The sequence below is a fragment of the Carassius auratus genome, chromosome 31 (assembly GCF_003368295.1).
Source record: "Carassius auratus strain Wakin chromosome 31, ASM336829v1, whole genome shotgun sequence".
Classification (NCBI taxonomy): Eukaryota; Metazoa; Chordata; class Actinopteri; order Cypriniformes; family Cyprinidae; genus Carassius; species Carassius auratus.
The window spans coordinates 25,683,235-25,710,526 of NC_039273.1; the positions used below are offsets into that span (position 1 = coordinate 25,683,235).

The 27,292-nt window shown below is 35.8% G+C and overlaps 1 protein-coding gene across 18 annotated transcripts in view; it reads right to left on the minus strand.

Moving 5' to 3' along the window:
• LOC113050982 (receptor-type tyrosine-protein phosphatase F-like) overlaps window positions 1-27,292 on the minus strand; it is a 183,904-nt gene that overhangs the window by 82,602 nt on the left and 74,010 nt on the right. For all 18 annotated transcript variants that reach the window (XM_026214519.1, XM_026214510.1, XM_026214509.1 and 15 more), the window contains 2 exons: window positions 25,766-25,911; window positions 21,294-21,435 (listed from right to left, as the gene is read on the minus strand). In XM_026214519.1, the coding sequence (XP_026070304.1) occupies window positions 21,294-21,435; window positions 25,766-25,911 (288 nt within the window). The remainder of the gene's footprint in view (window positions 1-21,293; window positions 21,436-25,765; window positions 25,912-27,292) is intronic.

Consider the following 27,292-nt stretch of genomic DNA (forward strand, 5'->3'; position numbering starts at 1 on the left):
TGGTGTTCTGGTCATGGATATATGAGGGTGAGAGGGGTGATTTCCCTCCGGCTGTGGTGACACCTCACAGAACGGCTGGCTCTGTCTGACCCAAAGTTTCACTACAGGAAGTTTAATGCTGGCATTACTAAATTAGGTACCAAATATTGCTGAAATGAAAAAGGTAGAATTACATCTTGTGTTCACATGATCTTCTTTTGCACTGCAGAGGGCATGTGAAGCTCTTGCTCTCTCTGGCCCTACTTACACCTGCTATTATCATGCATCTCATATGAATTTCATGCATTTTGAGGGTGTGCATTTAGTTTGGCTATGTGCATCACTTATTACGTTGTCAGTTAAAAGAAAGATGGAATCTTTCATCCAAAAAATTATATCACCCACATGACATCTCAAACCTTTATGATTTTCTTTCTTTTGTGGGTGGTGATTCTTTTGTCTGTATGCTACTATTCAGAAGTTTAGGTTTGTTAAGATTTTTGTTTTTGAAAAGAAAAAAAGTATCTTCTGCTTACCAATGCTGTATTTATTTGTACAAAAATACAGTAAAATAAGTAATATTGAGAAATATTATTACAATTTAAAATAATGTTGTTTTTTTGGGTGAATATATGGTAAAATGTATTTTATTGCTGTAATGCAAAACTAAATTTTCAGCATCATTACTTCAATCTTCAGTGTCACATGATCTACAGAAATCATTCTAATATGCTGATTTGCTGCTCAAGAAAACATTTCTGATGATTATCAATGTTGAAAAACAGCTGTGCTGCTGCATATTTTTGTGGAAACCATGATTTATCAAGATCTTTTTTTACAAATGTAAAGTTTGAAAGCATTTATTTGAAACAGAAAACATTATAAATGGCCACTTTTGATTAGATCACAATTTGTTTTTGGGACCCCATTTATACTTGCACTTGGCACAGTCCACTTGTGATTTCAATCACTCGAGATGATGTCATTAAAAGTTGTAAACTTGCTGTATGATGGGGCTGGTGTTGGCGAAACAACTTTATGCTAATTGGCATCATTAAGAACAGCAGGTGCATACAGGAAACACACGGGACTAAATGCTCTAACTGTTCTCTGAACGTACACTAATTGAGCTTTAACAACACACAAGGGCTGGACAATTATTAGAGATAACATCAAAACTCTGATAGTGGCTTTTAAAAAATGTTTTAATGTGAAATCGATTTAATAATTCTCCACATAAAATCGATCGTGGGAGCTGCGATAACTTTGATTTGATTTAGGATTGCATATGGAATGGGAACTGAAGAGGATCTGGATTGTTTTTCATTTGATTTAATTTTGCATCAAGTGTGAACACTATTAAAGAGAGAAAGACTTATTCTACAGGCAGCCGAGCAAGGCTAAAACATTTCATGTATTTCACACAAAATATTTCACAAACATATTTTCAGATTTAATTGTAGAATATAATTTTCTCAATCAGCATTTTGTATTGTTTTCTAACAAAATATCAAAATATCCTTAAAATATATATTTTTACTTCAGATGCAAATGCAAATGCAAATTCAAAAAAAAAAAAAAAAAAAAAATATATATATATATATATATATATATATATATATATATATATATATATATATATATATATATATATATATAAATATATATATTATCCTTCTTTGGCTTAATTATAAAAAGTTTCTAGTTTTAAACATCTAAATACATTTGTATTATATTACATTAAAACAACTTATTAATTATAATTATTACAACTACAATAATTGTGCTCTAAAACGGTTTAAGATATCTAATGGTTTAAGGATGGTTTTTTTTTTTTTTTTTTCAGATCATACCCCAATCATCTTTTAAAATAAATAATAAGTAGTGGTTCAAATTTCAATAATCAATCAATCAATAAATAAATACATACATAAATACAGCCCAATATCTTGCATTCCACTTTGGCAGTGAAACAGTTAAACACTGCTTATGGTTTTTCCACGGCTAACACAATGATGAAACCGGACTCCTCAGCGGTTAAATTACGGTGTCACTGAAGCATTAAAGTTTCATTTTCTCACAGGAAGGTTCTTTTATGCTACACTACAGCTGGAGAGTTTCTCTGAGAGACAATAGAAGGAGAATTTGGGAAAGCCTTCATAAAGAGCTTAGCATGAGCCCTGCAATGAGAGAATGCGCCCAAATGAGGGGAGGGAGACTCCCTGGAGGGCCCCATGTCTGTCTCTCCATGTGTGAGAACGTGCACCAGAGGAACACCTCGTCCTGCTGGAGGTGCTGCCTTTTGTTGCTGTGTTTGTTTTCACTGGAAAGGTGCATTGTATGAAGGACTAGGTACAAGGACTAGGGTCACGGCAGGGTCGCAATTATGCACCACAGGCCTTTGTGTGACACGCAGCTCTGGTAATAGACCCCAGTGGGAATAAACCAACACCGGCTGCAGAAACATACATCTCTATGATCTGAAGGAATCGTCCATTCCAGGTCACTGCCAAAGGGAAAGGAGGGTTTGAGACAGATACTACGGTGTACTATTGTATCAGGCTGGGGTAGTGGTTAAGACAGAAATCACAAATGAGATGAATAGTCTTCTGCTTTTAATGCCGAACTCTGTAACAGTGCTTATATTGTTTATTAAAAGTATTATTATTTTTTCATTAATTGAAACATTGATTAAAAAAAACTTTTAAACAATCAAACAAACATAATAAATAAATATTACCTTGGCAATTAATACAAAAATGTAAAAATCAAACATTAAATAAAATATAAAAATGACAAAAGCATTTTACAAAATGATTAATTTCAAATAAATATAATATAAACTATATATTTTTAAAATGTAACAGATAAAAGCTCATTTAAAATATAATAAATACTATTATAGTATATACATAAATACTAAAATAACACTGGTAACCAAAAATCAGAGATATCAATGTAAGTGCAAACATTTCTGATCAAAATCTTTTTTTTTTAAATACATTATCATAAATATAACAAAGAACTATTTTAAGCAGCATTAACACACTTATAAACAACAACAACAACAAACACAATTTATTTTATTGGAAAGCATGACTGATTTGACTAGATAATACAAATGTCTTGTTTCTGACTAAAACAAGAACATTAGAGAATTTTATTTAGGAAAATGTGAGTGGTGTTTTTCTGTACAAAACCTAATGCTAGAATGCCAGGGCATTCTGGGTGGTTGCCAGGTCCTCACTCAGGCATCCTCGGTGTTGTTTAGTTCAGTGTTATGAGGTTGCTAGGTTGTTGTGGTTGGATGTTTAATGCCCCAATTCAACACCCCGAGTCTCTGATATCCTGGTCGCCAAGATAAGGCTCAGGTCCCTCCTTCAGTGTCAATCTGTGTTTTTTTCTGATTTCCTGCCTGACTTAGCAAGCAAGACTGAAAATAAAGAGGTTTCATGCCCCGCAGCAATGCAAATGTGCAGACTGTGCCAACAACATCTTCCAAAGTGCTCTAAAAACTAAACGCACTGAAGAACTGAACAGAAGTCAGGCCTTTGTATCTGGGTTTCACACGTCAGTTTGAGTTTTTTAGTGCCATAAACTCCACAAGGAAAGGTCGCTAAACGTCCAGCTCTCAGGAGATTTTTCGTATCCAACCCCAACACTTGTTTTAAGCTCTTTGTTAAATCTAACAGTTGAAGAAACTCAGTTTGTGCACTAGAAAAGAATAGTTATAAAGGAAAGCCCTTTAAACTCAGATCACCCTTATTATTCTCCAATAACAGGGTGACACAAATAGCCATGCTAACAATGCCACCGCATTTGGACCAGATGACGCCAGCACGCGTGATACCGCAGATATTCCCACAGTAATTTAACACTCAGATATTTAATTAAAGCGTGCAATGAGCTGGAAACAGAATTCAGACTGGCTCACCTCTGACAAATTAGTCAGGGGGAAATATTACGCCGTATTACGTGACCTAAACGCTGCTGCGATTATTCGCTGGAATTTGTGAAATTGCGGATTACTCCCTCCACCCTGTAATCCCTGAACGCTGGAATCACACAGAACTGACAGGCTGTCAGTCACAGAGAATTAGCAGCAGAGACAACGCCGTCCCGACACGCCTCACCGTCTCGCTCGCAAACCGTCGCCCGCTCGTGGAAGCTTATTGCCAAGGCAACTCCCACGAAAACACTTCAGAGGAACGGGGCGACCCGTCTTCAACCGCTGGAGGAAATCACATGAAAGACAACATTCTCCCTGTCTGTTTCCATCCCTGTCTTACCTGATAACTTCATCACCTCGGGGAGATTATCAAAAACAGCCAGACTGAGCACATTACGCTCTGTAAAACAGACGATGAGCAGTGTGTTGGAGAATATCGTCATTGCCAAGTGCAAACACATGACTGCACTGCATGTGAGTCTCTTTCTTAAGAGCTAAACTGACAACTAAGGATCCAGCCACCATGATGTTTAGACAGATTGAATAATCTCAATCATATTTTACAGTCTCTATTAGAAATGGGTGGCATGATGTAACAATATACAGTCATGATACAGTTGTTTTTGCTATAAAGTCAAACCAATTTTTTTTTACATAATATGCCTACAATTTTATGATAATCATGTAAATTGATAATAAATATTTTAAAGATAAAAAATGTATTAATGCATTTTAAATTATCAACTATATTTTATTTAAAATTGTATTTGTAATATGGATGACATTATTATCTGTTGTCTGCATAAAATTGTATATATATTTTTAAAGAAATGAATACATTTATTAAGCAAGGATGTGTTATACAAAACAGTAAATACCTTTATAATGTTAAAAAAGATTTATATTTTAATGCTGTTCTTTTAAAATTTCTATTCATCAAAGAATCCTAAAAATAAATGTAGCACAAAAATGTAAAAAAAAAAATTTAAGCAGCACAACTCTTTAACATGAACAATAATAAGATATATAAATATATATACTTACAAATTAAATTGTTTTTTAATCAAGGATGCATTTAATTAATCAAAAGTGACAGTTTATAATGTTCTCTATTTCAAATGAATGCTGTTCTTTTAAACCTTAACATTCATCAAAAAATCTTGATGTATAACTGTTTCCACAAAATTATGAAGCAGCACAGCTGTTTTCAATATAGATAATAATCAGGTTTTTTTCTTGAGCAGCAAATCAACATATTAAAATGATTTCTGAAGGATCATGTGATACTAAAGACTGGAGTAATGATGCTGAAAATTCAGCTTTGATCACAGAAATAAATAAATAAATAAATAAATAAATAAATAAATATATATATATATATATATATATATATATATATATATATATATATATATATATATATATATATATATATATAAAATCCCAGTATTTTCAAACAAATAAATGCAGCATGGGTGAGCATTTGAGACTTTACTCCGAAACATAAAAAAATCCTACCAAACTCAGTGTTTTGTATCAGTAGTATGTAGCAGAATCACTAACACATTTCTAAAGCAGCACTTTTAGTGTCAAACCTCCCAGATTTAGACTGTATAAAATACCCAGAATGCCTTTGCAGTGCGGGTCAGGTGTGCTGACTGAAGCATAATGAAGTAGCCCATTCAGTCGGACATGTGTCACAATGACCTGCACCCTCAGCTCTGGAGTGTGTGAGCAGGGACAAGACGCCTCCAGACTGGGGCTTTTTGTTCTCCGAGTGTTACTGTGACGGATTCTCAGACATTTCTGGAGGCGAATGAAAAAAGAGTCACATTCACCTGAAACACAGACAGACAGAGGGAAGGATTTGCTCAGGGGAAGACAGCGAGTGTCGTTGAGACTGTCTCACACACCGGGGCTCTGCTGAATTTAAAAGACGTGAGACAATGTGACTTAAGGCCCTGAGGATATTGTCTAATGTTTCTAGGTTGAGAATTCCTGGCATGAATGATTCACAGAATCTAACTATGCACCTTTTTTGTAATTTTAACGGTACAAGACAGTAAAAATGATTGTTTTCGGTTGGTTAATGGTATTTTCCCTTTCTATACTCAGATCTATTAATTGTATAGTATCTATTGTAATTGTACAGTAAAATACCATTAACTGTACAAAACTTATTATTTATAAAAAATGATTTTCAAGATATTAAATTGACATAAAACAATGTAATTGAAATTCACAAAATTCAGCTTATATTTGATGATATTTCATTCAAATAGTGATGTTTCTCATCAGCTGTATGCATTAGGGGTTTATGCAATCTCTTATGTTGTTAAATGAATGGTCTTTGCCTTATTTTACTGTCGTGGGTTTTGTATTTGTGTGTATAATGTCATGCTGGAAAAGCTACTTGTGGTAAACTTTCTCTTTACTACTTGTCTTATAAAGGAGGTCAAAAAACAAAAACAAATAATTTTTTTAGTAATATAGTACATGAACATGATTTCAGTTAATGATATACACATATGTTTGTTTATTTGTTCACTGTAAATTGTGGTTAGATCAGTAAAGTCTAAACTGTTGCTACAATTCTTTTTTAATGGTAAAATTGTGTTCATTTATTTATTTTTACAGCAGATGTCACAGATAATTTACAGCATGAAATGGGGTGGTGAGGATGTTATAAACTATTACTGGTTATAAACTAAGTATAAACATTTTCAACAGTTTGCTCAGACCATTCTCATTAAAGACTGCTTTCACATTGCTCACACTCAAACAATTTTCATGAAAACTTTTCCAAGATAAAATGACTTGAGCTGGAATCCACAAAACTTTGATGGATCTATACCATACCATATCACAACTGACTTGAGTGAATAATGACACTATTGTCTCTTTGAGCTGCTTTACAGCAGAATCTGAATGTGTCCCCATAGCTGAGTTTCCATAACTGATTGTGTTATTTTCATGTTCATGCTTGTGAAGCTGCTTTGACACAATCTGTACTGTATAAAGCACTACAGAAATAACAGTGACTTGACTTGCCTTGGTATTTATATTAAACACATATGAAGCCTCCATTAATCTCTTGAGCAATGAACGAGCGATCCCTGAGCAATAAACTGTTCCCCCGGGCTCATTTAAACCAATATATTTGTGTTTAGGAGAATCAGCTGTAAGTCTGAACAACAACGAGTTCCTCTCCCGCAATGCTGTCTCCTCTCACAATCACACATGCACACGTTCTCTCGGTCTGGGATGACAATCGTTTTCACAGGTCGTGGCAGCGAGCGAGTGCTTTAGACATGCAACAGTGCTGGTGCACACAAGCCAAAATACACATGCTAATCCTACAGTCCTGACTTATTCACATGCACCAGAATGAACAATCCCCAGGAGCCAAACATCAGTAAATATTGGTTACAGCTAATCAAATGGATATTTAGTATTGAATATTACATTGTAACAAAACTACGATAGCATCTATTAAAGAAGAGTATCGTAATAGTATCATATCATGAAAAAATGTTAGTAACAGTAAAAAAATAGTATCTCAATGATACTAAAATTACATTGTAATGCACAGCCTTCCATGACTTATATTAACTTGCCAAGCACATTTATCACATTATCCAAGTGATGCTAAAAGCTCTGATAGAGTTTAACAGTTAGACACCCAAACACGAACAATATTAAACGGTGGAGATTTCATTTCTTCAGGGAGGAGAAGCCTCCTGCCCCTTGTTAAATCCTACTGCTATCGTCCCTAAGCAGAGTTTCTCGAGTAGGACATGCACGCCTCATCAAGGACCCGATTCCCACCAGAGCGGACCCAGGACAAGATCACATCCTCCAGCTACTGCTGTTTTAATTAACATAACATGAACTCCTCTCCAGCTGGGAGGAAAAGACCCACCAAAAACAAACAGAATACACCTCTCTCAGCCCCTCGTTCGGATGACATTTCCTCACGCAGCCTCTCATCTTCCCTTTAATCAAGGAGCAGGCATGATCCCCCTTGGGGAAATTGAATGCTTTTAATAAAATCTTCCTCCAGGCAGATAAAAAACAGATTGCATGGGGATGAGAGGAGGAGAGGAGAAGATACAGAGGTGATGGGGGTAAGTAGGGATTCAGGAGAAGGACAGAGCTGGGATATATTCAATGGAGCGAGGTCTCACACCTGTCTGTATTTACTACATCTGAATATTTCTGAATATTTTATTACAATCTGTGAGTTTGCATTTGAAATCGAATGTAATTATACCAAATATTCTGTGAAATATTCAGAGAATAATAAAATAATAATAATAATAATAATACTAAAATTACCCACTTGCCGAGGTAACATTTTTCATATTTGTTTTGTAGTTTAGTTACATAATCACCTAAAACCAAATAAAGCACACACACACACGCAAGCACGCACACACACACACATGCATGCACACACAATTACAAAAACGTTAACTAAAACCAAAAAGGTAACAGAAAAAGAAAATGAAAATAAAAATAAACCTTATTCAAAATATTAACAAAAACTATAATCAATGATGCTTCAATAAAAACATTTGCATTAGCTTTGGGATATTTGATTCGTTTTAGTTAATCAGTATATTTAATGAACTGGTTCAAAACAAATTAACAGGCTGATTTGAGAGAGTCATCAAGATGTGTATTGTGTACTTTATGTAATTTTTTGTGTGAAATAAGTCTTGACCTAATTGCAAAAAGATAATTAGCCTGTGAATTATCATTACTGTGCATTTATTCATATATAGATGATATTCCAGTTGTTTGCTACTGTTAAAGATTAGCATGTCAAACCCCTCAGCAGGACCTGAAGGAAACATGTTTCACATTAAGCCGAGCAGAAGCAGCCTGTCTCCCGTCAGTGTCAGGGATGCGGGTGTCTGGAGAGAGTGATGTCAGAGGGCGTGGCCTCGTCCTGCTCTCCTAGCCCCCCAAAATTGCTTCTGTCAATCCTGCCACCATCGCCGCTGTGACCTTGTTTCCGTTTCATCAAGGATAATTAGTTAGCAGAATTTATTTGCATTGTTAATTCCTTCCCCTCAACTATCTGTCTCACACATGCACACACACTCACACACATATGGCATCTCAGTAACTAATAAGCCTTTAATAGCTGCTGTTTGAAGCTGGCTCTTTGAAGCATCTTCCCAGGAGCTTTGCAGAAGTCAGCAGACTCCATCTGAAGCTGCTGGTTGGTGCTGTTTGTGACTCTGGGATCACTGCAGTAACAGAGACAGCGTTTGTCTGTCTATATCCACATGATTTTATTACACACTGTGTGTTCTTCATTAGGTACTTACAAAATAAGTTACAAAAGGTTTTGAAGATGTTTTATTTTAATAAATGGCCAATGATAGGAGGCGCTTAACCTTCAGAAAATGTTAATCATCAATCTTTCTGAAGATCATCATCCTCTTTTTCTAGCAAGGAATATCAATTAACAATTACATTTTAAATTAAATAATTAATAAAATTACATATGAAATATTCATGATGGCCATATACTGTACACTTTAAGAGGGTAAAAGGGTAAAAAAGCTTTCATTGGGGCGGCATCATTTCCAAAGGGGACACCTCTGTACCTTAAAAAAGTCTCTCGACAAATGTGTAATGTGTCAGCAGAGTACTGCAGTACTTCATATAAACCCCTCAAAAACAATTTAGATTATTATTGCATAATCATTACGCATCTGTTATGATCTCATATTAATTGAGAGACTGCATAGAAATAAATGATGTACATTAAAGTGAATAACTAAAACTTTTCGTTTTGCTAAAAAAAAGTGACAAACTCCAATACTGTGATACTCTCAGTATTATATATATATATATTATAAAATAAAACGTAACTCTTCTCATAAGAGACAGATTTGACTACTACTCAACATTACATCTGGCTGATAGACTTTGAGACAGATTGCAACAGATGAGGATGGAGATTTGATCCACTAATAAGGGTCTTTTTGATAACCAATAAAGGTAGACCCTAAAGCTTTAATATTGTCATTATATTTAGAATTTGACAATGTCAACTAAGTAAACCTACAGAGCACTGCGTTTGAACTGTGTGTTATAAGAACAGCACACATCTGAACAAACAGCCAATCAGACATCTGGCACACTGACAGCTTTGTTTCATCTGATCATCAAGAAATAATCAAATGTGTTTCTTCGAGCGCAAGTGTTTGCAACTAAGCAACAGCATTTCTTGTCAAATGTCAATCTGGGATGTCTTATAAAGTCGGCTGCCACAATGGCTGAAAAAATTACCCTCATCAGCTGGAGGAGGGTCTTGATTACATATTCATGTTTTACCCACTCTGTAAAAAGTGCCTTAAAATTGTATGTTTAGTCAAAGTGAAATGCAAGTTAATTTTAGTAGTAAAAAATAATGTTTTAACATTTTTTTAATATATATATATATATATATATATATATATATATATATATATATATATATATATATATATATATATATATATATATATATATATATGCTTAGAGACAAACCATGTGCAAACGCATCAGTCAACACCACTGACACACTATCAGTCACCACCTTAAGACTGCAGTTTACCAAAGACAGACTCAAAAAGGCGGTTTGAAACAGACCGTTTTCTACCGTCACAAACATTTAACCAACTCGCAGGGTTTCTACCTAAGGATGTTGATGTTTTGAAGAGCTGTCTGAAATGGTGAATGGGAATGTGGTTTGTGTAACATTAGCAACACATTATTAGCTGTTTGATAATGTAGTCAAGTCAAAGGCTAATGATATCAATTACTGTTACGTTGTAGAGAACGATACATAAAATGTTTTCCCACTCCGTACTTGTAGATGAGCCTATATAATTCACTCTTCTTCTTCTTTTTCTAGGATCAGTTTCTGGTTTAAAAAAACATGGCACAAATATGAATGAATCCAGTATTGCCATTTGCCAGTGTGTAGATGCTAGTTGGTGTAGCTGGTGTGACTGAGTGGGGGCGGGGTCTACTTTGAATATTAACGACTCCACGTGTACTAAAGAGGTAAGTGTTATATTCAAGGCATTTTAAGGCATGTCAAAATTATTTCCACGAATATACGTAAATATGTAATTTAGATATCAAAGACAAGTTTCAAGGGATAAAATTAGTGACCGCAGGGGAACTTTAGTTAAGTTTAATTTGCAACAATCATTATTTTACAGTGCATGTGATGTAATTGGTTTGGGATTGGGATGTTTAGCTGACCAGAAAGGAAAGCAGTGATCCCGTCTTCAGAACTTCCTCAGACTGTCTGGGGTGCAAAATTTCCTTGACACAAATTAGACAACAATAAACAAACCACAATAATATATGAGCAAATACTGTTCAATGTCAGACGTATGCTGAAAAAAAAAAAAGATTTCTGGTAAATAAGTTGTTATTATTGAAATAAGAAATTCAGCAGCTTTAATTACTTCTTTATCAGGCCCCGGCATCCCTGCGGAGCTGTGTGTGTGTGTGTGTGTGTTTGTGTCTGTGCATGGCCTGTTTGTTGTAAGATAAACTGCAGTTTCTCTTGGCTAATAGCTGCAGCATACAAATGTGTCCGAAACTCCAAACACATCGGATCTCCTAAAGCAAGGACAAAACCACACACGCCCATTAAACATACTATATAACCACACAAATCTTCTAAAAGATCGTGCAATACTTAAAATACAACAAATGCCACATACTTAGAAAGGATAGTCATCAAAGAAATATAATCACATTGCCCTTAAAGCAGCTTAATGCAGTTGTAGCCTACTGGTTAGAGAGTCGGACTTGTAACTAAAGGTCACGGGTTCGACTCTTGGTACCGACAGGGATTGTGTGAGAAGGGAATGAAAAGTGCTCTCTTCCACCCTCAATACCACGACTGAAGTGAGACCCTTGAGCAAAGCACCACAGCAAAAATAGCTGTTCATGGTGTGTGTGCATGTTCGCTACTGTGTGTGTGAACTGTGATGGGTTAAATGCAGAGCACTAATTCCAAGTATAGGACACTGCACTGCACATCACGTCAAATAAATTAATGTCTGCAGTGCAAAACATAAATTGCTTCTTCCTTTGAGCTTTTAAAAACTGTTGCAGAACGTTAGCTGCAAAAACAAACTTTGCCATGTTATTTTTATGTAATGGTCTAATAACAGAGCGAGATGAAGCACGTCTGCAGGTATGCATCCTTGAACACAGTGCAGAAGAACAGAAAAGATCGAGCAATGAAAGCCTCAGGGCTGACGGCAACACACTGTCTAATGATGAGCTTTAGAGGCGACATGCAGCGCTAACTACCCAGCATGCTTAGCTGCATGTTTCTCTTTTGCTCCTTACATAACACGCTATGTTATAGAGTACACTTGTAATGCGATGATCTCCATGTGCTCGAGGCCATCTCTGGTTAACACCCTCTCTACATTGTAAATTAGCAGAGGACACCACTAATACACAAGTTGCTGAAAAAGCCTGTGGAATTTCAAAGGACTCCTATAGAGTTTCCTTCACTTTGTGCTCATGAGCAGAGAGCTATGTAGAGTGTAATGTATGTATGGAAAGTGTTTTTACAGTCACTGCAGTAACAGGATCTCCCTGTTACAAAATTGTCTTTTGAGCAGCAAATCAGCACATTACAATGCTTTCTTAACATCATTCAACACTGAAGACCGGAGTAATGATGCTGAAAATTCAGCTGCGCATCACAGAAATATATTACATTTTAAAATACATTCAAACAGAATGCAGTTATTTTACATTGTAATAATATTTCCCAATTGTGCAGTTTTTTACTATATTTTTGATCAAATAAATGCAATCGTGTTGAGCAGAAAAGAGTCACAAATGCTTTATTTACAAGCTAAGTCTTGGTCATTGATAATTTAAACATCCATCATTAACAAAATTCTAGACATGGTTTAGTCTAATGACTGTGTGTTTTTGACAACTTCATCTATACATAAAAGAAAATAATTTTAACATTTATAATTATGCACTGACAGTAAGTCAATAAGTCAATAAGACAATTCTTAGATGAGCTTCTGCTGTTGAAATAAACATGGATTTAGCTCAAGCTTTGGATTTCTCTGCATAAATCTACTGAACGGGACACATGGACAGGTTGACGTCAGGTCAGAGGTCAGGACTCCACCATGGCACCACACTGGCGCCTCCGAAACAGATGGAGCATGTGAAAATTAGACGCTACATGCACAACGGTTTAAATGCCATCTCATATTACAGGCATTAACACATTTTTAAAGGCATGTGGGTTTCTCGCATTAAAAAAAAATCCTCAATATCCTCAATGCTAAAATAAAGAGTTACTAAGAGTCATATTTTCTGTGCCAGTTTTGGGGATTTAAATGTGCAAAATGGAGCTAGAATATTTAATAATCAAACATGCATGTGGTGTGAATGATGCATGCAACAATGCACTTAGCTTTTACTACTTTAGATACAGAGACAATGACTTGGAAACAAGGTGTTTTTCACTGTCTTACTACAGCAGTTCATTTATCATGTTAGACTTTCCACTCTTTATATTTCACTGCAGGCAATGAGGTAGAGAGATTACTGGTTGAGCAGCCAGGACATGGTCCGTTTTTAGACTATTCCATCTGAGTCATACAGTTTAACAATTGAACACATACATGGCTAACTGCTTCCTCAATAAAGTGCTTCTCTGCCAGACTGATTCCACCCCAGCTGAGTAAATTACCAGTCCTGTTGTGGCTACTTCACACACTGCTGTGTTGCTAAGCTAGTAAAGAAATGAACCAGTGCACCCTCTCAGCCTTGTACTCCTTTCATATCCCAGTGTCTTTGAACTTCCATTTCTACTTTCTACTTATTTGCTCAAAGGACTGAAACAAGGGTTCCAGAAGAGCAAAGGATGATCAGAACAATACCGTCCAGCCATGCAGAATGACCTCGAATAAAAGATAGCAAACACTAAGAGCAAGACACACAGGATTTGTAAATAACCCTGAACTAGCCTTTCACCTTCAGCACAAACATTTACATCTACAGAGAAAATAATCAGAGCAGAACACGGAGCAGAGTTCAAAATCACACATTATGGGTCAGGAATCTCACAAAACCTGCCGAGGACAGGTCTGGGTCACATTAAGCTCTAAAATCAAAATCATAAACATTTGTGCACATTTAATAATTTGGGTGAAAAACCATAATTCCTTTGTTGGAATTAACATGACCAGAAAATGTTTTGTGGGATTCAACCGTACCATCTCCAAGGCTCTGGCCTGAGGGTCTGAACATGTTTGTGGGAAAGCAGTTTCTACTGTGAAAAGCAGTCTGGAGGATTTCGAGGGATCTCTTTCAGTGTTCACTGACACCATCGCTTTGAGCGTAAGACAGCTGAGCCGCGGTCTGTGATGTGAGGTCATACCTTACACATCCTAAGGGAAATTAAACCAAAGTGAAGCTCCTTTTTCATTTATGACCACAACTGTTGACGCTCAAAATTTTGAGCATTTAAAATTACCGATCAATGTAAATACGATGAAATGTCCTTTCAGGGTTTTAAGTGCTTGAACATCCTAAAACCTGATAAAGAAAACCATCACACACACACATATATGCTTATATCTTGGAATCATTTCACCATCATTAACGTCTGTCACATGTCTCCCAGATTATCAAGACATATTAAATTGGTAACCATTTAGGAAACATGACATGTTCACAAGCAATAAGGTTTTAACTAGAATTTATGATCCAATAAAACTTGAATTAATTTCAGGGCCTATCGTCACTGCCATACGTAAAATCCATAAGGCAACATAATGATTAACCATAAATATTTTAATATAACACAGGTATAATGCATATTGCAAAAGAAGATATCTGCATCTCTTTCACTTGCACATATGCTGTCATTGGTTAAAATCTGTATGACTTTATTATCATTAAATAAAACTCACAAGCAAATTAATTTAGTGTAATTTTTGAAGTACTAAAATAAATAAAACTAAATAAGCTAAAAGCTCAAACTTAATAAGTATATAGACATATTTTTTAAAGAAACACAACACAACTACTAAAACTTGAAAACAAATCTAATTTAAGAACAAAAATCATAAATCAAATTTAAATATCAACAAAAACTACAATCGTATATCCGTGATATTAAAATAGTACTGTTTGGAACACAAAAGAAAATATTTTTTGGGGGAAAAAGATTTTTCTTTCATACAATGAAAGTCAATGTCAAATTCATTTTTGAACCTCAGTGACAAAAGCAGCTGAAACATTCTTCAAAATATCTTCTTTTGTGTTTGTTTGAAGAAAGAAAGTAATTCAGACTTGAGGGTGAGTAAATGAGTGAACTCTCACTTTAATGCAAATACCCAGTCAGAAAGTTCATGCTTTGATGAAGCTTTAGACGTGATGTTTCTGAAGAAGACTGATTCAAAGGGCATACACAGCTCTTAATCCAAAGAAAATTCTAATGTGCAAAGTTTTTCATTTCAACGATACATAATTTGTGCAGAAACAGAGTAAAAGTGATGCTATATCTGAGCTCCGGCACACACTTCCTCTGTATATTTAGTCCCAACATCAAGTGAAATGAGAAGTGTTCCTCTGTTGTATTTCCTCCAGTGTCAATTATTCAAAAGCCGCTCTTAGATCAATTTAAGGTGGAGAAGAGAATCGAAATGCTTAGAGGAAAATATTTCAAGCTTTCTACGTTTCTGTGCCTCTCATCTGGATCAAACAACATCCACACTAACACAGAGAGATTACAGCGGCGAGGAAGACACAGATTCAGTGTAGCAGTTTAATGAGAACGCGGTGAAGGTTAGCTTGACATTCTGAACTTCAAAGAAAACAAACAAAGAAACAACTGAATTAATGAGCCATGTCAGCTCGTGTTACATGTCTGTACCATGGTGAGGTTTCTCTTTCTTTTTTTTTTATGTCTTTTTAAAAATGCACTGTGAATAAAATGGCAATGTATTATGGTAGCCTATACATAAAACTACCATATCTGAAGCTGATACATCACTTTACCATGGTATGGCTATAAACAGTTGTAACCAGCTGAAAAGAGAACATCTGAAGTAGAAGAAGGGATATATGAAAAGGCTGCGCTCATTCAAATGTAATGCTGATTATTTATGCATATTCTTTACTCAGCAGCGTGTGCGTATGTTTATGAACACTGTATATATAGATAGATACTAAAAAAGAAAGAAAGAAAAATCTGGGTAGCACTTTATTTTACAGTCCTGTTCCCCATGTACATACTATGTACTCATTATAGTAATTACAATAACTATGTAATAACTAGGTACTAACCCTAAACCTAACCCTACCCCATGTAGTTACCTTGTATTACCAGAACTTTCTTAGATAAATACACTGTAAGTACACTAGAAGTACATGTAAATACATGTACTGTAAAATAAAGCGCAACCAAAATCTGTTTTGATAGATAGTGTAAAATAAATCTATTGTGCCCAGCTTGTGCAAAATGGAAGCTTTTACCAAACCACCATCACACACACACACACACACACACACACACACACACACAGGTGGATGTGGCAGGTAGCCCAGTGTGATGCTGAGGAAGGAGGTGAGTATTTACCATGCTGCAGTTCACCACTGATGGAGAGCTGAGTAATTGATATTTTGCTAAACTCTAACTCAGCTCAGTGGGGGACTGGGCCACTGCCAACCACTGGAAACTAAACCTATGTCATGGATCAGCAACTCTGTGTGTGTGAAACCGCAAAATGGAAATGGCATGTTGTAATTTCTGCCCACTGCCCTCTTAAACGCATTAGCTGATCTTCGGAAAGGCCTTTCTAACAGCTTCAAGACGTAAGCAGGCGAGCGGCGGGGACAAGTAAACAGATGGAGTCTGTCTGCCGAGCATGTTTGCTGATAAGGAATGACTTTAGTGGGGGAAATACATTTGCAAATGTCTATGGGATAGAATTACCTGTCTGAATCACTTCATCTATTTGCATGCAGGGAAAGTGATGCTATATATTGGCTTTCTGTCCGGGGAGACATCTGTGTACAAGTTTTACATTTATGTCACTTATAAGTTGCAGCGCTCTAGCTGACACTTCCTGTCATTTTAGGAAAATATACCAAGAGGAGTTTTTCCTTTCCATGGTGGAGCATGCAGTGCATTTTCAGGAGATCTCGGAAAGGCCTTGCTCTTTTTGGGCTCAGATTTAGCATGCTGATCATTTTAGTAAAATCCCTTTGGGGGAGACTCTCTTTGGATTTCAGGTGAAATCATTTATTATAGCAGCAAGAACAGGACTGTAAAATTAAAAAAAAAAATTAATATTGCAAATTCATATTGAGTCACCATGTGCACTCAAGCCTTACAGTCAGAGCAGAAAAGAGAAGTGAAATGAGACAAAACTGAGGAAAGATGTGAAAGATAACAAACAAATGAATAAATATGAGATGATTCACAAACAGAGAAGATAAACAGAATGAGAACAGAAGAGGACAAATGAGCAGAGATGAGATGAAACGAGACAAGATAAAAAAAAAAAATTAATAACAGAACATGCTCAGAAAAGAAACAAGATGAAAATAGAAGAGAAGGAGAATGGGCTCAAAGAAGAGAAGACTTGATTATACAATAAAACATAAATGAATGAACATTCAACAGATGCAAGAAAATTAGTGATTTATTCTTATTTTGGTGTTGTGCTTTATCTTCACGCTTGATTATGTGTTCCAGCATGCAACTCTCAATACATGCTTCTCAAAATTGGAGATAAACACTTTGCAACAAAAGGACAGGTGAGAAATGATGCTCCCAAAATAATGAGACCACAGATATAACACCTAACCTACAAACCTGGATTCCTGCACAGGTTCAGCCCACCTGCTGATCCGTGGTTTTCAACATTTAACGGCACACTGGACCGAAAGCATGAGAGAGCGTGGCCCAATTTCAACACACTTGGCATTGTATAAACCCACACATTTCCTTCCTCTAACTGAATTCTTCAATTCCCCAGATTACCGCACAGATATTTTACAATAGACACCCTGAGTTGTGCCCCATGGTGCCGTGCTATGACTAGAACTGCCTTTATAAGGGGATGTTGAATTTCAGTGAGCTGTAACTGTGCACTAAAGCAAGCAGCCGCATCGACTCTTTGTCTAAGAACAGCATTTGGACTGAGATTTATCACCATGCAGTATCAGCACCTCCATATTCCTCATGTATGAACACGAATCCAGCTGCAGTGTACAGCAAGCTCACATAATAACACATATCACCGCTATCTGTGTGTGTGTGTGTGTGCTGTAATCTAGCGCAGGGTCACAGGGCCAGGCATGGAAAGATCACTCGATCAGAGCTGCAGGCGCAGGTAATCTGCTCAAATGTGGCCTGAAATGAACTCGAATCTTGAAACACAAGCGTATTTACACACACAACTCTTACCGAAAGGCTTGCCGAAAACAGAGGCAGCTATCAGAACTCTGCACATGTTCCAATCCTGTGGTAGAGTGTGTGTTTGTGTGTGTGTGTGTGTGTGTGTGTGTGTGTTTCTTCCCCTCACAGTCCTGTGAGATGGAGGGCTGATAAGCTTCATAACCATCGGCAGAATAACAAACCACTGAGAACAAAATGCCTGATCTGGCTGAACTTCTTACAGTCGGCATGTACCAAGATCCCAGCGATCGAACAGAAAACACCAGTGAGAGGAAGGCAGGAATCATTTTGGTAAAACATATTTGAGCAATATCACATAATCAAGCTGGTTCATAATATCTGCATAGATTCGGCCATAGGCACAGGATCACAGGTACTCACAACAAGTTATATTTAAACTAGGACTGGTAAGCGATTACAATTTTTAATCTAATTGATGTGGTGATTAATTAATCTAATTAATCACACATCATATTTGTAGAAATTACTATCAATAGATAAAAACATTGTTGTGCAAAGCAATAAACAGAGATTACAAAAAGTAGGTTCAGCAAGACATATTTTGTTTAAGAAAAATGTATTACATATAGCTTACTCTTTTGGACCATGTGAGTAAATGATGACAGAATTGTTTGGGTGAACTATAACTTATTAATAATTTCTTTTCTTAATTGTATTAATATTACTATGAAAAGATGAAATTATTTCTTTAATGAAATGATACTCTAAATAATAAACTAAAGGGTGTGGTAATGTCTTAATGATTAAGTCATCGCGTCATTTATTCATTCGTTTGATTCGTTCAAAAGGCTGATTCATTCAGGAGTGAAGTAAATGGTTCTTTATGAATGTTTCATTGAATCATTAGGCTTCTTCTACTTGAAGCGGTTCATCACCATCAAATCGATCGATCGGTGTGCGACATCAAAGAACCACAAGAGCTTAGAGAGCAGACGACTCCTTATGCTTTTGAATTACTTTTTGATGTCATTCACCGATCGGTCTGTGCAGCACCACTTCAGAGCCAACGTGACTACGGCCAATGGTTCAATGCGCCAAATGGTTCACCAAATTCGTTCAAAACGTGGATTAAGAAATGAAATGCCGCTATGGGTTGCTCGGAGATGAACAGTTCTGCTTTGTCTTTATATTTTGGTTGGCAAATTGAGCAAAACAGACAACACTGTGTCTAAAATAACACAATATTAATTTCTTAATGAACTTTTGTATAAGATGTGTATCACATTTGCACTCGTGTGATATTGCAGTAAGCCTACTTCTCGTGTGATTTTTTTAAACTATGTGATGTAAATATTAGACAAAATTTCAAAAAGGGGCATTTTGTCCCGTATCTTGAATTTTAGGGATATTCTCTAGACTCTATCACGCAGTAAGTTGTTGTTCTGCCTCATTTTAGTCATCAATCGACTGTATGCAATGACAGATGATCCACACAGCGGGGCACATGCGTTAATAATTTTAACGTGTTATTTTTCTCCATAATTATTCTAATTAACGAGTTAAATTACAAGCCTTAATTTAAACCAACACTGTTTGTATGCAACCGTTCAACAAATAGAAAGTTAATATTGAGTACTTAGATATTAGACACAATACAGTTTTTTACAATCTCTCATTTCACATACCTCAATTCTAAAGTCACTTTTTCATAACTCTTCACACAGTTCTCCTAACCATCTTTCAACTTGACAAAGCAGTTCATTTCACATTCAAAATGCAATAAAGTGCCAAAACACTTCATTATTGTCTCAAATCAAGGCATTCTTCCATAACACTTGCAAAGGTTTTCACCAAAAAAGAAAAAGAAAAACACTCTTAACACAACAACACTGACAAAAGATAACATTATACAATGTTTTCTTTGGTAGCATTTCTTTATATGTTCCATGTTTACATTTCAGAACAAAACTATTCCTAAGTTTTTCCCTTTTGTATAGATGGTGAAAAAGAAAGTGAAAGACTAAAACCTGTGAAGATGTTCAACTACATGCAACTGCTTTGATAGTTTTTGAATTTGTTTTTTTAAATTCATAATATTTTTCTATGTTATTACTGTAGAAATGTTGCAAATTTCTCTATTATTATTTGGCAAAAAAGTATGTAAACAAAGTTTTGGTGGTTTGAGAAATGTGTTGAAATGAGAAAATAATTAATGTAATCTGACAGATATCACTAATGGATGCATTTAGTGCCCAAGCAATTAAAATGGATCCACAGTTTAGCCCACATAGACTGATGTTGTGTTTGCTGTGAGAAGAGTTTTAAAAAAGTGACATAACTAAGAAATGTGTAATAGCGATTGTAAAAAAGATACAACATCTCCTAGGTGACATCAACTGAAACGGAATGTTGTTTTTGATGTTGCAAGTTATTAATTTTTCTTCCTTGCAATAACATGTGCTGAAGACTAAAGTAAACATCATCAAATTTTATTTTATTTTGACTTTAATCAGATGTTCCTGCTGCATTAGTGTAGGTAACAGGGTAATTTCATCAAACCGGTAAATATTTGCCAAAGCTAATCGTGATTATATGAGGAAACTCAAAGTTAAAAGGAAACTGCCATGAAAGGCTCTTTGCATGACCCGCCCCACCCGACAGACCACCTGCTGAATCTAACTTCAGCTCAATTCCTGTTTGTCATGTTCTCAGAATAGTAATTATATGAGAGCCAAAGCCCAACACTTAACAAGAAACTGAGTGTGAGAGAAACCAAAAATGTTCAGCCAGTGCTTCTTTGATTTCACTTCTGCACCATCCCTACACAAACCATGCAATGAATGAAGATACAAATGCAGCTGGAAATCTTCATGAAGTGCTAGAACAAAACTATGCTGTTAGAAAGAGAGAGTGTATTCTTACCTTCTAATACAGTGAGTTTAGCACTGGTGTTAATTTCTCCAGCGCTGTTGGTAGCTGTGCATTCGTAAATAGCTTCATCTCTATGTGTCCGTAATGGCTGGATCCGCAGCACAGAGCCTGAGCCGTCATCAAACTCTATTACCTGAAAAACACAGTCCAGTCATATACCAGTCAAAGGAAAAGTTTAACCGAAACTAATAAAATAAATCAAATAAAACGAATAAATGATTAAATAAATAAATTGACTGCAAGTTACTGCATGGCTTGTATTACATACTATTAGGCCCATATATACAGTAGTATAATATATAATATGCTTGTATAATATAGTGTACAAAACTACTTTTATGCTGATTTTTTTTTCTTTCTTTAGGAGCTTGACAGTATAAATCACCATCCACTTTTCTTGTGTGAACATCTCCTTTTGTGTTTCATGGAAGTTCATGGAAGTTGGTAAAGAATGATAAACCTGCCATTTTTTGCAGTGCTGCTCCTTGTTAACAAAATCATGGCAGATAGAGCAATTACCAGCCAAAATGTCTTGAGTACGAAAAAGTGATGAAACCATTTGGAAACAATCAGACTCACTCTTATATGTCAGTGGTGTTAAAGAGATCTGCTCCTGTACAGTCTCTGCTTCACTGTACTGGATGAGTGAGACACAGAGAGTTAAAGTAAGTGAGAAGCCGGTGCTGTCAGAGCCCGTCTCGTTCATGCTCCGTCAGCTCTGTTGACAGTGTGAGGAGGGTCGTCTCAGGAAGCCCTCATGCTGGGGCTGGCGTCAGCTTCTCTTTGTTTTTAGGTTGACTGCCAAATTGAGATCAACCTGCGCTCCCCTGCTGAAGCACGCAATGGCTACACTGATGTTGAAAACAAGCTCAACACTCCCCGGAATGAAATACTTCAGTTTGAGCTTAGAAGCTTTCACAACAGAATCCCTTTAAAGGGGCCGCATTTTTGCCACAGTTCCATAGCATCAATTGTCTTCACCTTTATATATTTAGTTTAGATTTCTTACATCAAAAATATTCACAATGTGTTTTTTCTTGACCATCAGTACCTTAAGCTAACCTTCACACTGCAGCTTACCAATAGTCAAAAATAAATAAATATGAAGTAGGTGCTGATGTGTAAACAAGTTGTTAATATGCTCAAAGTTAGCATCATAATTATAATCTCTGAGCCATTTTTGCAACTTAGTTTCAATAAATAATGTAGTCCACTTTTACGCTGCACATGCCAGTGATACCAGACTTTATGCTTTTGTTCCAAAACATAGTGAGCTGCCTTGCTCTTTACTACTGACTCCTAAGGCATCATTACAGTCATAAAACCTCAACTAGAACTGATCTTAAATATTCTACATCGAGAAAAAAAACCTCAAAAATCAAACAAACTAGCAAATAGTTCTCCATAACTGAGTCTACGTAGCTTTAGCATGTTGCTAAGTTAAAACTAATACCATAATAAGCATACAACAGCACAGCAACACATAAATACTGGGTGTAGTAAGAGTAAACTTTGTAACTAAACCGAGTTATATCTCATTTTAAAAACAATTTTAAAATAATTTCTAATAATAAATTTATCTCTGTTTTCTAATGCTGCCAACTACAGGGAACAGTTTTTGTTTTATGAATATGCCTATAAGTTTGATAATGTGATTATGAATAATAATAATAATAATAATAATAATAATAATAATAATAATAATAATAATAATAATAATAATAATAATAATAATAATCATCATCATCATCATCATCATCATCATCATCATCAGATTATTAATTATAACGTGATTATGAATGCTGCTTATTTTGGCAGCTCACTAGATTTCGGAAAAGAGTATTATAGAATTAAACATTAAATATTTATGATAATTAAAATAATTATTAATTATTTATAATAAATTAAAATGAATAATTTTTATTTATTATTCAACAACGATAATAATATGATAATGAATGCATTATAAATATGATTACCAAAAATAATATACAAATAATTCACTCTGTTAATGATTCATTAATTCTATTCAATTCAAGTTTCTTTGTATAGTGATATGATTTCTTTTACGATACAAATTGTTGTAAAGCAACTTTTACAGAAAAATTAAGTTTCTACAATATTTAGTAGTAGTTTATCAGTGGTGAATATCAGTTTATGCAAATATGGCAGGAAAAATCAATTTAATATGCAATCAAACAAACGATGAACATTATTAACAATTATTATATGATGCAATCAAACTTATAGCACAATTGTGTAGTTCTGTATGTTGTGAAGTTAAGCTAACCGATTTATAAGAATCAATAATTTTAGGATTAAATAACTTCAATATTTTTGTTGTGAAGAGATATGAAGATATGATAATTAGAATTGCAATTAATTTAATAGATTTACTTAATCTTTTTACTCTTATATCATATAAAACAGACTCAAAACTAAGCTAAAATAATGCTTGCTATAAAATATATTTGAACTATGACCACTGTTTCCATGACCAAGACACTTAACATCATTATTCAGTATGATGACATCTTCATAATGCAGTCCATGTATTGAAAGTCCCTGGCTTCTGCACACCTCTCTACTCTGGCCCAAAACAGCCACAGAGAAGCTCATCTGGACCTGTTGCAACTGCTGATGAGTTTATTGTGGCCTCTGTTTGGCACCAGACAGTCAGATGTGAGTTTTTGGAGAAGTGGGCAGAGGAGGTCTGACAGGTCCCCCTGCTCTCAGGCCAATAGTAGCGATTACATCCCTCACTGTCCTGGCACTGATGCAGTCTTTGCCTCTGCTGGCACATTCGGCAGTGGTACAGTTGGCAATACAGGTGGCTCAGGTCTGCTGTGGTCACTTTAGGGTGACCGGATCTTGGACGCTCATCTGTCATGCTGATCTGCTTTAACCTTTTTCTGCACTGGCTAATATACTCTATATCTGTTCCAAAAAACCATATAATGTCTGTAATATCTGACAAATGTTCCTGACACTGATGCAGCGCTGGGTATATTAACTAGTCAGGTACTAAGAGCAAATTACATGATAGAAGTTGTAGTTAGTAACGTATTCTATTGCATTACATGTATTAGGTTATATAGTCTGACTACTTTTCAATTACTTTTGGACTACTTGTTTATCACATTAACTTGAATAGAATAATCTTGCACCATACTGATATAAATATAGCAAATATATTAGGCCAAGTAGGTTTGGATGCATTTTTATTTAATTAATGCATTTAAAAGATGAGTTTTCCAAAGACAGTAATGAAGTGTTAAAAACCTGCTCAAATGATGGGTGGCCGCACAATTTTCTGTTTAGTTTTTTAGTTTTAGTTTCTTATTTCATTAAAAATAATTTCATATTTACACAATAATAATATACAATTTTAATTAAAGGGATAGTTCACCCCAAAAAATTAAAATGATGTCATTACAGTAAACTGTTTTGGTTACTATTGACATTACTCTGATTGTGTGAACAACAAAAAATACTGAGAGATTTTCTCCAGGGGGATCATTTCTCAGCCAAATTTGATGTGTGATTAATTAGTGATTAATTTGAATAATGAATCACCACATTGTGCAATTAATTAGACAAATTTTTTTTATAACTTCCCAGCCCAGTTCCAAATGTATTCATATGGGCTTTTTAGAAAAGGATTTGTAAAAGATAAAAAAGAAGAATTAGGGAGAAATAATACATTCGAAATAATTTACTGCCAGTGTGTGAATAATATATAATCTGACTATGAGTATTTTAAAGCATAATATAATTTCATTACAAAAACACATTTTTGGAATCTGATTACGTAATGTGGATTACATAAAATATTACACTGATATAGACGTCCACACTTTCTCAGCCAATGAGAAAACGAGTAATTGTGTGTGGGTTTTTCGACTGGCTGAAGTAATGGGGACAGTTTAACTGAGTGGCCAAGTTTGGCAGAATTTAATCTCTCTCAAACAGCAACTTTAATTTTCCAGTCCAAAAAAAAGTGCTGCATTTCTGTTTTTGTCGTCAGCGTTTTCTGGCCTTGCTGTCTAATTAAAAAATTCCAATGAGCACAGTTTTACCTGGGATCAGCCTTGTGCTGCTCACAGACCACATGTGTAATTCAGGCTCACTGCACTTCATATCTTGGTCAGTTCAGCATAATCTCATCTGTTCAGGTGTCGGCAGTGGTGTATGAACTCAAAGAAACACTCAACACTCGACCTGGTGCACGGATAAAAGCTGAAAACCCCTCACATGATCTTAATCAAAGAGAGCTGCTGTATAAAATGGGATGCCTTGAAGACATTGGTGAGGAGAAATGGTAGGTCCTTTGTTGCGTCTGATTTAATGATTTGATAAAAGAACAGCTGGCAGGAAGCAGGTCGATCTCCAATATGATGCTCAGCTTCACATCTAACCAGAGCGCAGGCACAAAGAAGCACATCTTATTATTTCAAACCCACCTCAAAGCGCTGTGAGCTGACTTTCTTGCCCTTCTTCATCCAGGTGATTCGTGGTTTGGGCTCCCCCACTGCTTGGCACACGAAGGACGCCACCCCTCCTGAAATCCCCGTCTGATCTTCAGGAGTCTTAATGAAACTCGGCATGCCTGCGAGAGAAAGAGAGACATTAAGACACTTTCACAAATGCAGGGAAAAGAAAACACAGATCTCTTTTTAATATATCATTTGTTTGCTGTAGATAGCAGTTAGATAAAATAGAGGTGGGTTTGAAATAATAAGATGTGCTTCTCAGTAGACAACTAGCTCACCAAAAAATATCTATGTAATCAGCGATATGATAGTTAACTAAAACTATATAAATAAATTTTTACTACTTAAAAATAAGTCTGTCTAATTACTAAAATAAATGTTAACTGAAATAAAATCAAATTAAATTGCTCCATTTCCATTTCCATTAAAGGGGGGGTGAAATGCTATTTCATGCATACTGAGTTTTTTTACACTGTTAAAGAGTTGGATTCCCATGCTAAACATGGACAAAGTTTCAAAAATTAAGTTGTATGTTTGAAGGAGTATTTCTGTTCCCAAAATACTCCTTCCGGTTTGTCACAAGTTTCGGAAAGTTTTTTTCGAGTATGGCTCTGTGTGACATTAGATGGAGCGGAATTTCCTTATATGGGTCCTGAGGCACTTCTGCCGGAAGAGCACACGCTCCCGTATAGCAGAGCACTGAGAGCACAACAGACTTCACTGATCAGAGCGAGAGCGTCGCCAAATGTCACAAAAGAAGTGTGTTTTTGGTTGCCAGGGCAAGACAACCCTGCACAGATTACCAAAAAAAAACAGCATTAAGGGACCAGTGGAGGGAGTTTATTTTTACAGAGCATCAACGGAGTTGTGCAAGTGTTTTTGTTTGTTCCCTGCATTTCGAAGATGCTTGTTTTACAAACAAGGCCCAGTTTGACGACGGATTTGAGTATAGTTTATTTCTTAAGGATGATGCAATCCCAAGGAAAAAGGGTCACGATTGTGTGTTGGAACCGCAGGCGGTGAGTAAAACTGCTTAAAATATCTCTGCCTCCTTGTTAGTGCGTCCCCTCCCATGCCGGAGACCCGGGTTCGAGCCCCGCTCGGAGCGAGTCGTTGCTGCTGCTGCTCTCGTTCAGTTTCAGCCTCTGGATCTGATTCTGGATCATAAATAAACGGCTGAATCTGACTGTTAGCCATGGTTTGTTTTGGATGATGGGTTTTCCCTCACGGTAATGTCACAGCTTCTAAACGCTCTCAACGCAAAAGCCTACTGGCGCTCGTGATTCTTTAGCTCCGCCCACACGTCACGCCTCCAGCCGGTCGTGTTTTTCCGGGAAAAATCGGTACAGACTATCTTTCTCTTATGAATATAATAAAACTAAATACTTTTTGGATTTATGAAGGATGCAGTACTACTCTATAGGTACTCAAGATTAACAGGATATTGAGTGAAAATGAGCATTTCACCCCCCCTTTAAGTTTAATCTGATGTAGTAA